At 44.6% G+C, this 17,299-nt stretch overlaps 2 protein-coding genes across 4 annotated transcripts in view; both read right to left on the reverse strand.

Moving 5' to 3' along the window:
• LOC117096078 (cat eye syndrome critical region protein 2) overlaps nt 1-17,299 on the reverse strand; it is a 201,512-nt gene that overhangs the window by 134,570 nt on the left and 49,643 nt on the right. The gene's annotated exons all lie outside the window — the stretch shown is intronic.
• Nucleotides 8,955-10,343, reverse strand: LOC117096079 (telomeric repeat-binding factor 2-interacting protein 1-like). Its single transcript, XM_033233030.1, has one exon. The coding sequence runs from the start codon at nt 10,299-10,301 to the stop codon at nt 9,783-9,785; it is 519 nt and encodes a 172-aa protein (XP_033088921.1). The 5' UTR covers nt 10,302-10,343; the 3' UTR covers nt 8,955-9,782.

A 17,299-nucleotide genomic window follows, 5' to 3' on the forward strand; every position in this document is an offset into this window, starting at 1 on the left:
TAAGTCAACCCCCAGATATGACTTACTCTGCATAAGCTAATCCAGAGATGCTGTCCCTGTGAGATCTTTTTTTTTGGTAGAGATGGGGTTTTGCCATATTGGCCAGGCTGGTCTTGAACTCCTGGGCTCAAGTGATCCGACTACCTCGGATTCCCAAAGTGCTGGGATTACAGCTGTGAGCCACCATGCCCGGCCTCCCTGTGAGATCTTCATATGTCCTGCTCTCAAATCCTCACCTCCTGTCTTTTATCTTACTATGTCACATGTCATTCATATCCAAAATACCTATTCTGACTACACTGGAATCTCTAGTCCTTGTAATACTATATTTTCTTCCAAACTATTAGTTCCCTTCACCTATTAACTCTACCATATATTGACTGAGGACCTTCTTTGTACCAACCACTGTGCATTTCTCTCCATATCCACCCTAGACCGTCCCCCTGCCACCATGATCAGTCACTTCAGTCATTCTCCCCGTGATTCCAGACTCTCCTCTACCCCACCAATCCTTCTTTCACTCCATGCAAAATCCCAACCCTGATGAACAATTACAGCATTTATATGTTCTCCTAGGCAGTTATCTGAGCACTAGAAAAATGAAAACCAGTAGACTCACACATGTACATCGATACCACTATAAGCTACCTCCATCATCAACCAAGCTCCACAACCTCTCTCCTGTCCTCCTAGAGGCCACTCCAAACATCTGTCTCTCTTGAGCACATTTCCCCACCACGCCTATTCCCTAAGCATTTGCACATGACTCTGCTGCTTTTATACATGCACACATGCACGCACGCTCACACGCACACACACACACGCGCACACACACATACACGCTCAGTCACACGCACGCGCACACACATAAAAACACTATTTTTCTCATCCGGGTGCAGTGGCTCATGCCTGTAATCCCAGCACTTTCAGAGGCGGAGGCAAGAGGATCATTCGAGCCCAGGGGTTTGAGATCAGCCTAGGCAACATACGGAGACCAGGTCTCTATTGAATTTCAATTTTAAAAGAAAGAAAGAAAGAAAAAGAAACAGTATTTTTCGCTACGAACAAACTCAGTATTTTGAAAACTTTTACTCTGAAATAAGGGGGGAATAAACATGCTTTTATCTTACTTGTTTGAACTGTATTTGGGATAATCAAATGTTTGATAAGAAGTTTCTGTTTATAAAGATATTCCAGTTATCTTTGAAAAATGAATGACCAAAAATTAAACTATTGCCATTGTGTAAGTACTGTGCACTCTGAAGGTACTAATGCTAAAAAAAGAAAAAAATCGCCACTGTGCAAGCCCTAGAAAATAATGGATCTAGGATCTAGGCAATAACCATCAATGTCTGCTACATCTCAGAGACAGCAGACATTATGTGACTACTTCCATCACCATCCATTAAGAATTTGTATTCCTCCATTTTTGCAATCTACCCATCTGACAAAGGGCTAACATTCAGACTCTACAAACAAACAAATTTACAAGAAAAAAACAACCCCATCAAAAAGTGGGCAAGGGATATGAACGGACACTTCTCAAAAGAAGACATTTATGCAGCTAACAGACACATGAAAAAATACTCATCATCACTGGTCATCAGAGAAATGCAAATCAAAACCACAATGAGATACCATCTCACACCAGCTTGGCTACCCAAGCCAGCAGCAGCAACTCGCCCTCGTCCGCTTCCATGCTTTGTTCTTTAGCTCTTCATAATAAATCTTGCTGCTGCTCACTCCTTGGGTCCACACCACCTTTAAGAGCTGTAACACTCACCGCAAGGGTCTGCGGCTTCACTCCTGAAGTCAGCGAGACCATGAACCCACTGGAAGGAACAAACTCTGGACGTGCCACCTTTAAGAGCTGTAACACCCACCATGAGGTCCGCGGCTTTATTCTTGAAGTCAGTGAGACCAAGAACCCAGCAGAAGGAATAAATTCCGGACACCATACCATCTGATCCAGCGATCCCATTACTGAGTATACACCCAAAGGATTATAAATCATGATACTATAAAGACACGTGCACATGTATGTTTATTGCAGCACTGTTCACAATAGCAAAGACTTGGAACCAACCCAAATGTCCATCAATGATAGACTGGACAAAGAAAATGTGACACATATACACCATGGATTACTATGCAGCTATAAAAAAAGGATGAGTTCATGTCCTTTGCAGGGACATGGATGAAGCTGGAAACCACCATTCTCAGTAAACTATCACAAAGACGGAAAACCAAACACCGCACATTCTCACTCTTAGGCTGGAATTAAACAATGAGAACACATGGACACAGGGTGGGGAACATTACACACAGCTGCCTGTCGGGGGGTGGGGAGCTGGGGGAGGATTAGCATTAGGAGAAGTACCTAATGTAAATGACGAGTTGATGGGTGCAGGAAACCAATATGGCACATGTATACCTATGTAACAAACCTGCACGTTCTGTACGTGTATCCTAGAACTTAAAGTACAATTAAAAAAAAAATTGTGTTCCCCCAACATAAATCTGAATTTGATCAAATTTAACCACCAATTTACAGGACATAGAGGGAACAGAAGCACATGTTACATGATTCAATGGAGATAAAATCAACAACTTCCAAGCTGGGAAAATCTACAGAAAAAGAGAAACATGGTTTCTCCAAAACATAAACTGCAAGAAAAAGGGGGAAACTATAGAATAAAAAAATACTGAGGCTGGGCGTGGTGGCTCACGCCTGTAATCCCAACACTTTGGGAGGCTGAGGCGGGCGGATCACCTGAGGCCAGGAGTTTGAGACCAGCCTGGCCAATATGCTAAAACCCTGTCTCCACTAAAAATATAAAAATTAGCTGGGCATGGTGGCACATGCCTCAGTTCCAGCTGTCTGGACGAAGGGAGGCAAGATGGCGCAGTTCCGGGTTCTTCACCGTCAACTTTCCCACGCCCGGGAAACACACGGGTCGACTGCGCAGGCGCAACGCAGGCACAACCCAACCTCCGACGAAGAACCGGAGCCCGCCTAGCCACGCCTACCGCCCCGCCCCCGCCCCACCTGTGTCCCGCCCACTGCCCTCCCACTCCCAGGCCCAAGACATAAAAGCCGCTCCCAGCGGGCGCGCGGAGCGAACTTCCTCGGCCCCTCCTCGTAGGCGGGACCCAGGAACCTCGCCCGAGAACGCCGGGGCGACTTCGTCGGCCTCCACCGCCGGAGACCGGTGAACCTCGCCCCTCCCTCACATTGGTTTGTAAATAAAGTTTTTTTTGCCTTGCCTACTTGCCTTTTCTCTGGCATTTGCTCTGGGGGTCGCATTAAAGCAAATCACCAGCTACTTGGGAGGCTGAAGCAGGAGAATCCCTTGGACTCCGGAGGCGGAGGTTGCAGTGAGCCGAAATCACGCCACTGCACTCCAGCCTGGGAGACAGAGAGAGACTCTGTCTCAGGGTGGGGAAAAAAAAAAATTAAAAGAACAGAACCATTTACAACATATGAACTTTATTTGAATATGACTTTAAACAAATTATAAAAAGTAGGGAGGACTACTATGGAAATATGAAATTTGACAACATTAAGGAATTCTGTTTCATCTTTTTATGTGTGATCATGTATTGCGGGTTTTTGTTTTTTAAAGACCAGTGTCTTTTGGACAGACAAATGGATATATTTATGGATGAAATGATATGATATCTGGGATTTGTTTCAAATCATCTGGGAAGGGGGGAAACAGGTAAAACAAGACTGGCCTTCCCTTGGAAACTGCTGAAGCTATATATATGATGGCTACCTGAGGGTTTCTTTACTAATCGCTTAGCTTGATATACGGTTAAAAAGAAAATTCCTCTGTATTTCAGCCACCCAAAGCAGAATTCTGGGAAGGAGCACCGAAGCCTTTCCCACACTCCCACTTTGAACTACTCACCAGTTTCTGTGGATCTTATCTCTTTTCCTTTCTCTTTAACATCTCTTTTATGGCCCCTATTCTTTATTCCCACCGTCACCAGTCTAGTTCAGAGTCATCATCATCTCTCATTTAATTAAATGTTAACCTCCTATCTGGTTTATCTCTAGATTAGACCCTTGGTCTATCTGCCTAGACTAGAAACCAAGAGTTAAAGTAGTTTCCAGTGTCTAGAATGCTGCTTCTCCTCTAAGACCCATCAACGCTGCCCAAGCTAATTCCTACACTTGCTTCTTCAACATTTAACTCAAGCTCTGCTGTCCTGGGAAGCCATTCTCAATCCCAAGTCTCATTTAGATGTATTTGCTCTGTGTGCCCAAGGTATCCTTTTGCATAGTCCTGTTCTTATCAGAGCCCACACAGTAGTTTAGTTGTCTTTAACTTATTTGACTTCCTAAGCATCTAAAACCAGACATGTTATAGGTCCTCAATAAATATGTACTGAAAGTAAGAATTACAAAGCACAAGAAAACATGAGACCAAATAGGTCCAGAACAGAAGGCAGATTGACGGCTCGAAGCACAGTTGTTCTCACACCAAAAATCACTCCAGGGTGCTGCTACACCTGTGTTCACATACATGCGATTAAGATCCTCTTCCTCAGATATTAGATGTAATTTATAACCTCTGAAGACCGTACCACACTACACTTGGACTCTAAAAGGAGAAGCAACCACATTCATCTTTCCAAACAAATTTACTAAACAAAATAACAAACCAAAAGTAGTGAGAAGAAAACAAGCACAAGACACTTTCTTAGTATTTTTTAAAAGGCGAGTAAATGCATAGTTAACATAAAAGCCAAGCTTCCAGAATAGACACTGTAAAGAAATAAGCCTGAATTTTAGATATTAGATTGTATCAATCTGAAACGCAAGGACTCTGCCTTGCCTTCAACCTCGTGTCTGGAAAAATACCTAGTAAAAAGCAAGCAATAAATATTTCTTACATTAATGTCTAGGGCAAAAACACGGCTTTGAAAGTAACCATGGAGAAGACCGGTAACAATTCAGAGGAGCCGCCCAGAGGGAGACAATATCACCGTTGCCCGTACCCTACACACGGCCTGTGTCCTTGTATACTGGTTCTTGCCGGAGAGAGGGACACTGATCCTCCCTTTCATCGACAACACACAGCTGCAGGTGCATTTCCACACGGGGACGGGTGAGCACTCAGACATCGCCTTCCATTTCTGAGTGTACTCTGGCCATTGGGTGATCATGAACAGCCGTGAGTGTGGGCCTGGAAGCGTGAGGAGACATCCAACAATATGCCCTTTGAGGATGGCAGAGTATTGGAGCTCCACATCACAGTGCTGGACGATGAATACCAGGCAATGCGAAATGGCATCACTGTTACAGCTTTGCCATCGACTCCGGCCAGGGTCTGTGAAGGTGGCCCAAGTGTGGAGAGATGTCTCCCTGAACTCAAGGTGTGTTTGCGACTGAGGGAGATGACCACACTCCCCATTGTGGAGGAATCCCTTTTTCTACATGACCATGGGATTCCCAGAGCCTGCTAACAGAGTAATCCTGTAATCCCTACTCACGCCAACCCTTAGACTTGGTCGTTCAAACTTTACCAAATTAAAAAAAAAAAAGCAACCATGGCTGGGTGTGGTGGCCCAAACTGTAATCCCAGCACTTGGGGAGGCTGAGGCAGGAGGACTGCTTGAACCCAGGAGCTCAAAACTAGCCTGGGAGGTAACAATTACCTTCTCAAAGTTCATTTAATTCCTTAGCATATTCTGATAACATAATATAAAAATATTTTAAGATGTGCTGACAATGACAGGATCTCAAGAGCTATAGGTTCTGAATAGAAGATGCGGTGACGAAAAACAAAAACAACAATGGAAAAGATTAAGGTGGAAAAGGCAAAGTATTATTTATGCATATTGAGGCTTTAAAACAGTGCTACATGGGTTTCTGGTTCAGTGTGTGAGACACTGAGGAGTTTGGAAGTCCGACTTAACAAGTAACAAGGTAAACACACTGAAGACGAAACAAGTCTTCTTAGATTCCTCAAAGAGATGAGGTCACAGGGCAAATCATAGTGCCCAAACCTGGAGACAGCCGGGAATACAGAGTATCACAACTGACCAGAGAAGAAATCTGCAAGGGAGCCAGTGCCTCAGTGTGAACAAATCTGAGAGTTAAAAACTCCAGGGGAACCCACTCATGGTGTGCAGGGAGCAATTCTTCTAAGATTTACCTCTGGAGTTCTACCAGGTTATCATGGTGAATATCAGAGAAAAATCCTCTCTTGCCAGAAGCAGGAGACCATCCTGGAAAGGAGCCATTCTGAAACAGGCCAGAGCACTTAATTTTTTTTTTTCTTTTTTGATATGGAGTCTCGCTCAGTGGCCCAGACTGGAGTGCAGTGGCACGACCTTAGCTTACTGCAGCTTCCACCTTCTGGGTTCAAGCCTCCCGAGTAGCTGGGACTACAGGCGTGTGCCACCACACACGGCTACTTTTTTGTATTTTTAGTAGAGATGGGGTTTTATCAGAGCCTAACTGACCCAGTGGAAGGGAATTCCCAACTCCAGTCTGCTCTAGCCATCTTGTCCCATGAGGGGTGGGGGGATAACTGAGAAGCATGTGTGAAGTTCACCATCCAGAGGCAGGCGCTCACCAAAAGGCTGAGACCTAATCCTAAGACTAAAGAACGCTTCCCCCTTTCCCACCCCTCACCACCACATTGCTAAAGGCCTACTTCACCCAGTACATCCTGTCCAACTACCAAGAAAAACTGCAAGGCACACTAAAAGGCAAAAAATAGCGTGAAGAGACAGAACAAGCATCAAACCAGACTCATCGAAACCAGACTGAGAGAGAGCAGGGAAGTGGAATTATCAGGCGGGGAACAGAAACCAATTCTGATTAATGTGAAGGACTCTAACGGAGAAAGTAGACAGCTTGCAGCAACAGGTGGGCAGTGTGAGCAGGGAGATGGGAATTCTAAGAAAAAATGAAAAGAAGAGCCACAGAGCAAAGCACCACGACAGAAACGAAGAATGCCACTGATGAGCTCCTTAGGAGATTGGACACCACCGAAAAAAGAATCTCTGAGCTTAAGGATGTATCAATACAAACTGAAAACTAAAGGAAAAAAAAGACAAAAAAAACAGAAGATAATACCCAAGAACTCTGGGACAGTTACCAAAGGTGTAATACAAACACAATGAAAATACCAAGAGGAGAAGAAAGGAAGAGAAGAAATATTTGAAACGACGACTGAAAATGTATCCAAATTAACGTCAGACACCAAACCACAGATCTAAGGAAGTTCAGAGAACACCAAGCACAATACATGCTCAAAAAACTACTCTAAGGTCAGGTGCGGTGGCTCACACCTGTAATCCCAGCACTTTGGGAGGCTGAGGCAGGCAGATCATCTGAGATCAGGAGTTCAAGATCAGCCTGGCTGACACAGTGAAACCCCGTCTCTACTAAAAGTACAAAAAATGAGCCAGGCGTGGTGGCGTGTGCCTGTAATCCCAGCTACTCGGGGGGCTGAGGCAGGAGCACTGCTTGAACCCAGGAGGTGGAGGTTGCAGTGAGCTAAGATTGTGCCACTGCACTCCAGCCTATGCCACAGAGTGAGACTCCGTCTCAAAACAAAAACAAGAGCAAAAACAAAACAAAACTACTCTAAACGTGTCATATTCAAACTACAGAAAAATACACATAAAGAAAAGAAAGAACACATCCTGCAAGAAGCCAAAGGGGGGGAAAAACACCTTTTCTATAGAGGATAAGGATTACAATGTATCTGACTTCTCAGAAACCAGGCAAGCAAGGTAAGAGTGGAGTCAAATAAAGTGATGAGAGAAAAAACCCACCAACCTAGAATTCTGTATCCTGCCAAAGTATCCTTGTGTAGTGGAAGAGAATAAAGACTTCCTGAAACAACAACTGAGATGTGTAGACCTGCCTTGTAAGAAATTTAAAAAAAATAATATTTTTTTTTTTTTTTTTGAGACGGAGTCTCACTTTGTTGCCCAGGCTGGAGTGCAGTGGCACAGTCTTGGCTCACTGCAACCTCCGCCTCCTGGGTTCAAGGGAGTCTCGCTCTGTCGCCCAGGCTGGAGTGCAATGGTGCGATCTCGGCTCACCGCAACCTCCGCCTCCTGGGTTCAAGCAATTATCCTGCCTCAGCCTCCTGAGTGGCTGGGATTACAGGCACCTGTCACCCACGACCGGCTAATTTTTTTGTATTTTTAGTAGAGACGGCGTTTCACTATGTTGGCCAGGCTGGTCCAAACTCCTGACCTTGTGTTGTGATCCACCACCCCAGCCTCCCAAAGCGCTGGGATTACAGGCGTGAGCCACCACGCCCAGCCAAAGAAAAATCTTGAGAGAATGGAAATGATACAGGTCAGAAACTCCCATCCACACAAAGAAAAAGCAGTGGAGAATGAATGAGGTTGAAATAAAAACTTAAAAAACAATTCTTAGCTAATGGGTGTGTTCAAAATAGTAACGGCAACAATGTATTTTATTATATACACTGATGTGTACTTATACATGTATCTAAGTGAAATGACGGACAGCAACAATATAGGAATGGGAGGAAAGAATTAGGACTATCATTATTATAAGGTCCTCACAATACCTATCAATGTGGGTAAGGGACAGGAGCGATAGAAGTTATGTCATCTCTGTACCTTCCTTTCCATTTTTGCTGCAAATCTAAAACTTTTCTACAAATTACAGTTTATTGAAGATGATAATAAAGTGATAAATGCATGCGGATAAACATTAAAGTGATAAAAGTGTAAATAAGATGAGGAGAAAAGCCCTAAATCAAAACACTGAGGTACAACTTTACTGTGTTTCATCATCCCATATCATAACCTCATTTTTTTCAAATACAAAGTTATATTTATTTTCAATAATGAAAACAACACAACAAAGTGGAGTCAATCTACTAATATTTACAATTTAACACAATGGCTGGAACAAACTATGCTCAATAAATAACACATAAACCAAGTAAGATTATTCTTGAGACTCCTTAGGGTTGCGTGCATGTTTTAAACAAAATTGAGGGAGTGGTGGGTAAAGCCAGCCATCCTACAGACTTGACTGAGAAGGGTTCCAAGTAAAGAACAGCCAAGGAACAGGGTCCCCAGATACTAAGTTAGTAAAATGAATATGGCGTTTTCAAAGCAGTCTAGAAATCAGAGCTCACTGAGAGAAATGACAAGGGTCTGGGGATAATCCATGTTCAAGGCCTCATAATTAAATCTTTCCCCATTTCTGAATTCTTTATTTGAAATCTATCACAACCTAAGGGAGCTTCTGCCAAACGGTAGGAGATTACTGATGCTGACTGAAATGGCCTATGCCCCCTAAATTTCCTTTGACTTTGTCACTAATATATCAACAGTTCCATTCCAACAAAGGATTACTGCTATGTACACCTCCTGTTCTTTGGTTTAAATTCTCCTTTCATAAATATTGATACTTGCTCAAGGAGAGCTGTAAATACATCCAATTTCTTTTCTTTTTATCCCCCGCTCTACAACTCTGCTTGGCTACAAAATCTAGGACTCACAGAGCAACAGCAGCAATGGTCAGAAGATAAGGACCAGTTCCAATGCAAGAACTCTCTAAAGTTCAATGGCCACAATTTTTTTTAACCACCTCATCTGCCATGACTTTTTTCTTTTCTCATTATCTTGCCAATTATTTCTTTCAAAACTCAATCCTCTGAGCTACATTCTGAGCACCAAATTTTTTGACCAATGCCTCTCTGCTATCCTCGTCATCTTTCTGCAAATCTATGTCATCTTGCTGGGACCAAATGGGTTATCATCCATCAGCTCTGACCGGATGCTAGGAAGGAGGAAGCAGCCTTCAGCTCACCATCATTGCTTAGGAAGGCCTGTGTAACTGTCGATAGATCCAAGTTAAACTTCTCCATTAACTGCGGAATGATCATAATGGCAGCTCCCACCTCCGGTGGAGACACTGTTTCTTCTTCTTCCTGATCAGGCTGTGTTTCTGAGTCTTCCTCAGGCGTGGGGGATTCATCATCACACATTGTTCGGTGTATTTCAGAATCAGGGCTCTCATCCACCACCACCTCCTCCAACTCCCGGGTGGCTTCTGCAAGCATCTTTTCCACCGCTCCTTCGCTCTCCTGGATTTCTTCCTTCACAGGCTCTTCTTCAGGCCAATCTGGAGTTCTGTCTCCTGTGGTTGCAGTTATCCGCGGCCCAGTGGCCCGCTCCTGTCTTCTGCTGGAGCTTCCGCGAGGCGGCGCGCCCCGGGCGCCCCCTGGCAAGCGCTGGTGCCCCTGGCCCCGCCACCAGGGCTGCGTGGGCGAGCTCTCCATAAGGCGCTGCTAGGGACAGAGCTGGCAAGCAGGCGTTTTCCCCTCACGTTGGTCAGGACGGCCAGGTCGTCCGGGTCAGGGAAGGCGCCTCCGTGGCGCCCTTGGCCAGGGCCCTCGGCTTTGCCTTCCCAGCAGTGTCCCCCCACCAGGCGAGGCGGGGCCCAGCCAACAGGCTCCACCTCCAGCCTCTTGCTGCCCTGCGCTCCACCAGTCCAGGATGCGCCGTGTGGAGATGAAGTGGCCCAAGGCTTCCGCCCGCACCTCCCAGGCTCCTGGACCGACCATGCGGCCACCCCGCAGGATGAGCTGGGCCGGGCTGGGCCCCACGTGGAAGGACACGGAACTGCCCTCCTCCCTCTCTCCAACAGAGTCCAGGAATGGATGGGTCCACTGGGATCTCTGCCCAGATCCATCGCCTCTGCCATGTTTGAAGCCGGACACTAGAGGAGCTGCCCCTCACGAGTGCCTGGCACACAGCGAGACTGACCTAACCTCATTTTTATATAGCTCATCTGGATACCAGAAAGACTAAACAATACTTAGTTACATGGTTGCACAGCTCACAGCTAATTATAACAGAAACAGAAAACTATTAGGAAAGTGTATGTGGAAGGATGCAAGTAAAAGGGAGTTGGTTTCTGACATGAGGCGCAATAGAAACCTCCCTCTCCCAGTATTTAACTGTGGGGCAACTACAGTTCCAGGCAAAGACATACACAGCTCAAGAGTACGAAAATGAACCACTAGGCTACAGCGCAGGGCAGGAACACACAGGCTTGAGGATGCACAATTACTGGGACTAGGTAAAAGTGTATCCCATACATTAGCCTGGGAAGGACAAGACAGACTGCATATGGTATGAATCCACTTATTTTCCAGGACAGACAAATTTATCTGTAGTGAGAGTAATCAGATCAGCCACTGCCTGGGGCAGAGTATGTGTGGTGGGCCAGATTTGACTGCACAGGCCATGAGAGAACTTTCTTGGGGAATGAAAATGATTCATATTTTTTGGGGGGTGGTGGTTATACACTTGTATACAGTTGTCAAAACTCAACTGTATACTTAAAATCTGTGTAATTAATTGTATACAAATTATACCTCAAAGATTATTGGTTTTTGTGTGTGTGTGTTTTTTAAGGATAAGAAGTATAGTATGTTCTATCAAGATGCTTCTCAAAAGCAGAAAATTTAAAATTGAGGGCCGGGCACAGTGACTCCCACCTGTAATATCAGCACTTTTGTAGGCCGAGTCAGGTCGATGACTTGAAGTCAGGAGTTCAGGACCAGCCTGACCAACCAGAGTCAGGTGAAATCCTGTCTCTACTAAAAATACAAAAAATTAGCTGGGCATGGTGGCACGTGTCTATAGTCTCAGCTACTAGGGAGGCTGAGGCATGAGAATCCCTTGAACCCAGGAGGCAGAGGTTGCTGTGAGCCAAGATCACGCTACTGTACTCCAGCCTGGGTGAAAAACAAGGGTCTGTCTCAAAAAAATACAAAAATAAAATAAGAGGCCAGGCTGGGTGTTGTGGAATGCTGCCTATAGTCCCAGCTACTCGTGTGAATAGCCTGAGGCCAGGAGTTGGAGGGCGGCCTGGGGCAACATAGCAAGATCTCGTATCAATTAAAAAAAATTTTTTTTTCAGGCCACAAGCAGTAAACAGTAGTAAACTCCACTATATGGAAATCTCAGCTATCCAGAAGATCTGCTTCCAAGTAAATTCCAGAGAGCCACAATTTTACTTTTCATCCTAAGCAGAAATTGTAGCAATAACACTTTTAACCTAATTATTTTTTCCTCTCTTTTTACAAGTCTTGTCAAAACCAGACAATGATTAATATTACTTTCACTAAGTACAGCTTTTTAAGTTGTTATAAAGATAGTGCCAGTCAATGGTTGTGGTAGGCCTACATTTAAATTTATCTAATGCCATTTCTATTCAGATGCCTACAACAAAAACCTGGGAAAAGCATGGAGTAAAGCCAATCAAAAAATAAGTTTCTTCAAGAACTAGCAAGGTACATCTACCACTGTATGTGATAAAGTTAAATTCTTTTTTTTTTTTGAGACGGAGTCTTGCTCTGTCGCCCAGGCTGGAGTGCAGTGGCGCGATCTCAGCTCACTGAAAGCTCCGCCTCCCGAGTTTACGCCATTCTCCTGCCTCAGCCTGCCGAGTAGCTGGGACTACAGGCGCCCGCCATCTCGCCCGGCTAGTTTTTGTATTTTTTAGTAGAGACGGGGTTTCACCGTGTAGACCAGGATGGTCTCGATCTCCTGACCCCGTGATCCACCCGTCTCGGCCTCCCAAAGTGCTGGGATCACAGGCTTGAGCCACTGCGCCCAGCCGATAAAGTTAAATTCTTAAAAGACTTTTTTAAAGTGTCGTTAAAAAAAAAAAAAAAACCTCGAATCTGACAACAATGTCACTGTGATATACGTATCAAGAGACTTTAAAAAGATTCATACCGTGACACTTTTAAGGAGTTACTATATGGATATAATCATAAATGCGTACATCTGGTATCCAATGGTGCTTTATTTATTTAAAAAGAAAACAAGTAGGCTGGGTGTGGTGGCTCACACTTGTAATCCCAGCACTTTGGGAGGCCGAGCTGGGTGGATCATGAGGTAAGGAGTTCGAGACCAGCCTGGACAACACAGTGAAACCCTGTCTCTACTAAAATTACAAAAATTAGCTGGGTGTGGTGATGGGCGCCTGTAATCCCAGCTACTCGGGAGGTTGAGGCAGGAGAATCACTTGAACCCAGGAGGCGGAGGTTGCAGTGAGCCGAGATTGTGCCACTGCACTCTAGCCTGGGCGACAGAGCTAGACTCCGTCTCAAAAAAAAAAAAAAAAAAAAAAAAGACAAAAAAGAAAAAAAGTAAAGCTAGTGACACAATCTAAGGTTCCAAGTGGGAAGAATCATGATCCATCTATAACAGTATGATCAATGCCAGGTGTGGTGGCTCACGCCTGTAATCCCAGCAGTTTGGGGGAGGGAGGCAGGCAGATCACTTGAAGCCAGGGGTTCCAGACCAGCTCGGCTAACATCATGAAACCGTGTCTCTACTAAAAATACAAAAATTAGCTGGGCATGATGGCAGGTGCCTGTTAATCCCAGCTACTAGGGAGGCTGAGGCACAAGAATTGCTTGAACCCACCAAGACGGTGCCACTGTACTCCACTGTACTCCAGTCTGGGCCACCAGAGCAAGACTGTCTCAAAATAACAATATAATAATAACAGTATGATCAAGATTTGAACTCCCATAGCCTAGATTGTGGGACCAAAATCCTAACCAACATATCCTATTTAGTTTTACCCATTTTATCATTCAGAGCATTAACGAGGAGGATGCAATTTGTCAGTATCTGAGGGCAAAGGAAACAAATACAAAAAAAAGGTCAGCAACAATAAAGGTACAGCAAAAAAAACAAACAAAAACTCAAAGTAGATATATATTTCATCTTCTTGACTCACAAAGCAAAAAGAAATTCTAAATTCCATATTAGTAATCATTTTAAGGAAGTGATAAATATAAATCACTGCTCCTTTCTTCATGTCTCTAGCTTACCTTTTAACTCTATATATGTTAACATATTTTATAAGCAATCTGTCACTAGAGAGTCATATTCAAAGGTTCCCTTTAAGTTACCTCACTAAGTAAGGCACCCAACTCCCTTCACACTGACTGCTGACTTCATGTTGTCACCATTTTATTCTAACACAAAAATAGGAAGGGCCTGGAAACATGAATGACAATCCTGAAAACAGTTTCTTCCCAGAAATCATGACTGTACTGGGAAACCTGGATCTCTGGATTTGGTGATGAGCCCTCAATGAACAAAAAATTAAATCTAAGAGGAAGGTGTGTTCCAGCAGATGCCACACAATGGACCAATGGATGGACCGATTGATGGACTGATGAACAAACAACAGAGAGATAAAAGTTTCAAATTATTTGTAGATGAAAGTAAAGAACAGATAAACCGAAATTGCTGAAACCAACATTTTGAAGTTCCAATTTCTGACCCACTTACAAACACAAACCTTCCATTTCATGACGATAGCCTAAGGCAAAAGTAAGAATAGGTGCTGGTCCACCCAGGCCCAGATTTGGGTTTTCCTGACTGTTGGAGGCTTCCCTACACTACTTTAAGACATCTCCCCATTTTCTCCTACGCATGGTGTAAATACCAACTGTAAAAGGCACAGTAGTTTAAATGAACTATTAAAAAACAGTAGGCCAGACATCGTGGCTCATGCCTGCAATCCCAGCACTTCCAAGGCAGGAAGATTGCTTGAGCCCAGGAATTTGAGACCAGTTTGGGCAACATGGCGAAACTTCATCTCTACAAAAAAATACAAAATTTAGCCAGGCAAGGTGGCGCACCCCCGTCTGTGACCCCAGCTACTTGGGAGGCTAAGATGGAAGGATGGCTTGAGCCCGGGAGGTGGAGGTTGCAGTGAACTGAGATTGTGCCACTGCATTCCAGCCTGGGTGACAGAGACCCTGTCTCAAGAAGAAGAAAGAAGGAAGAAGAACAAAGAAGAAGAAGAGAAACCTCATTTCAGTTGAAAAAATAAAGTCAATAACTGAGACTATAAAACATATGTCTGTTAACAGGTAAGGTTCATATTCATTCATGTAATAACTTTATAGTACCTGCCGCTAGGCACTGAAGGCACCAACACGAACGCCTTCTAAGTGAATTAACCATTCATCTTACACATATTCCTATGCCCCAAGTAAGAGACAATTTAGTAAAAATGCATATCATATATTTTACACTGTCTAAAATTGATTCTCACTTTATAAACCACACCTCAGAAATTAATCACTGGAGACAAATAGATGCCTTAAACATGTAAGCATGCCCCCAACAGGTACATCACTAAGAAAGGCTCAAGATAAATCATACACAGGCTTTGGGGGGTACTAGCTATAATCCACTCCCACTGCCCCCAACGCCTCACCCCAACCATTTTTCTCCCGTCCTAGAGAGCATGTGAAAATGTGAGAATATTACAAAAGTAACTTTGCATCTACTCTAACTTTTTAGGTATATAATTTGCCAACTTAGGGAATTCACAATCAGTAATAAAGTACCTGCAATACACTTTAAAACTGTCAACACTGAGAATCTCTGTCTCCTAGGGATCTAGAGTGATTAATAATCCTCCTTCTGCCAGGTGTGGTGGCTCACACCTGTAATCCCAGCACTTTGGGAGGCCAAGGCAGGCGGATCACCAGGTCAGGAGATCGAGACCATCCTGGCTAACACAGTGAAACCCCGTCTCTGCTAAAAATACAAAAAATTAGCCAGGTGTGGTGGCAGGTGCCTGTAGTCCCAGCTACTTGGGAGGCTGAGGCAGGAGAATGGTGTGAACCTGGGAGGCGGAGCTCGCAGTGAGCAGAGAATGCACCACTGCACTGCAGCCTGGGCAACAAAGCGAGACTCCTCCCTCTCAAAAAGTAACAATAATAATCCTCCTTCCACACGCACATGAAATCTGGACTATCTTTAGACCACATATCTAGCTTACAGAACAGTTTGGCGAGCAGGCCCAAAATGTCATACTGAATACCAAATGAAAGACGACAGGTAGAGTCCTGCAGTGAAGGACTCTCTACCTCTTATCCCTGATGCTAAGATCCCCAGGTCTGAACAATGTTAATGGAGTCCGCAAGCCAGGCAGCCGCAGAAATAGTGAGCTTAAGGAAGTGAGGTCATCACGGCCAAGACACAGCAATACACTAAGAACGTGCCTCAAAACAATTAAAAGCAACCGAAACGGACTCCAGATCTTATAGGGTATTTGCTTGGAAACAAAGAAATCCTGCAAAGGAGTATGTGGTGCCCTCTGATGCTGTCAGTACCCTGTTTTCCTCCACACTCTCCAAGTTTAGAACCATCACTCCGCTTTCTTCGCTCTCCTCTGTGTTTTTCCCACAAGAATACTTTTCTGATACTACTCCCCTTATGGCAGGTTCATACCCCATCAGATAACCCTCATCCACCACCAGCCTCCTCACTGACTCCAGGGAGACCAAAGGCTCTGCAAAAGGAGTATTCCCAACAAGGCCAAAGAAAGGCGTGTGCGCCCCAAGAGAGGGTGCAGGAGAGGGCCAGGCACTCTCAACCTCAGACCAGTTTTAAAGAGGATGTCAGGCATCTCCTGAGGAAAATTTAACTATGTCTAATCAGAAGTCCGACTGCAGCCTAACTGCAAAAAAAGCAGCAGCAGCATCCTCAAAGAACAGAATGTGGAGGCACAGATACATAGACTGGTCACACCCACACTGCCACGAGAAAGGAAAGGAAAGGCTCTGCACGATGCCTCCCAAGGAGGTGGTCATGGTTCCATCCCCCTCACCCAGAAGGCTGCCCGCCACCTGTCTCCACACAAAGACACAATACAAGGCGGATGGAGACTCAAGAATGGCTTCAAAGAGCTTTCCAGGCAGGCTGAGGGACAGTTTCCTCAGCCTCCGAAGTCCTAATTTTCCTTCAGCAGAGTCTCTGGAAAGGGGGTTCTCTACCTGGTCTCTGACCCCACAGCAACACCCTGCCATCACTTAACCTCTGGTGAAGGTAGGAGGGCAGAAACAGCCCTCATCTCTCCCCACAATGTGAAAATCAGCAAATGCTACAGAATTAGGAGCTGGGAGCCAAAGGCCTCTTCAGCCCTAAGAATGGGAGCCAAGCCAAACCCAGGCCTGCTTCGGGCACACAAAGTAGTTAAGAGTGTGGGGGTGGGGCAGGGAATGAACAAGGAAAGAAGAGCTAGAAACTGAAAATGACACGCAACTGTAAGCAGCAGGATGACTTTACCAACTGGACTGAATCACATCAAGAATCAATGGTGACAATTTCTATTACTGTATTTTGGGGAACCAGACTCAACAAATAGAAATGACCCTTCCCCAGTCTTTTCTAGTTATAATACACAAAACTGTAGCCACAGCTATGGATCACTGTTTATTTAACA

The sequence above is a fragment of the Trachypithecus francoisi genome, unplaced genomic scaffold (assembly GCF_009764315.1).
Source record: "Trachypithecus francoisi isolate TF-2019V2 unplaced genomic scaffold, Tfra_2.0 Lachesis_group14, whole genome shotgun sequence".
NCBI classification, from domain to species: Eukaryota; Metazoa; Chordata; class Mammalia; order Primates; family Cercopithecidae; genus Trachypithecus; species Trachypithecus francoisi.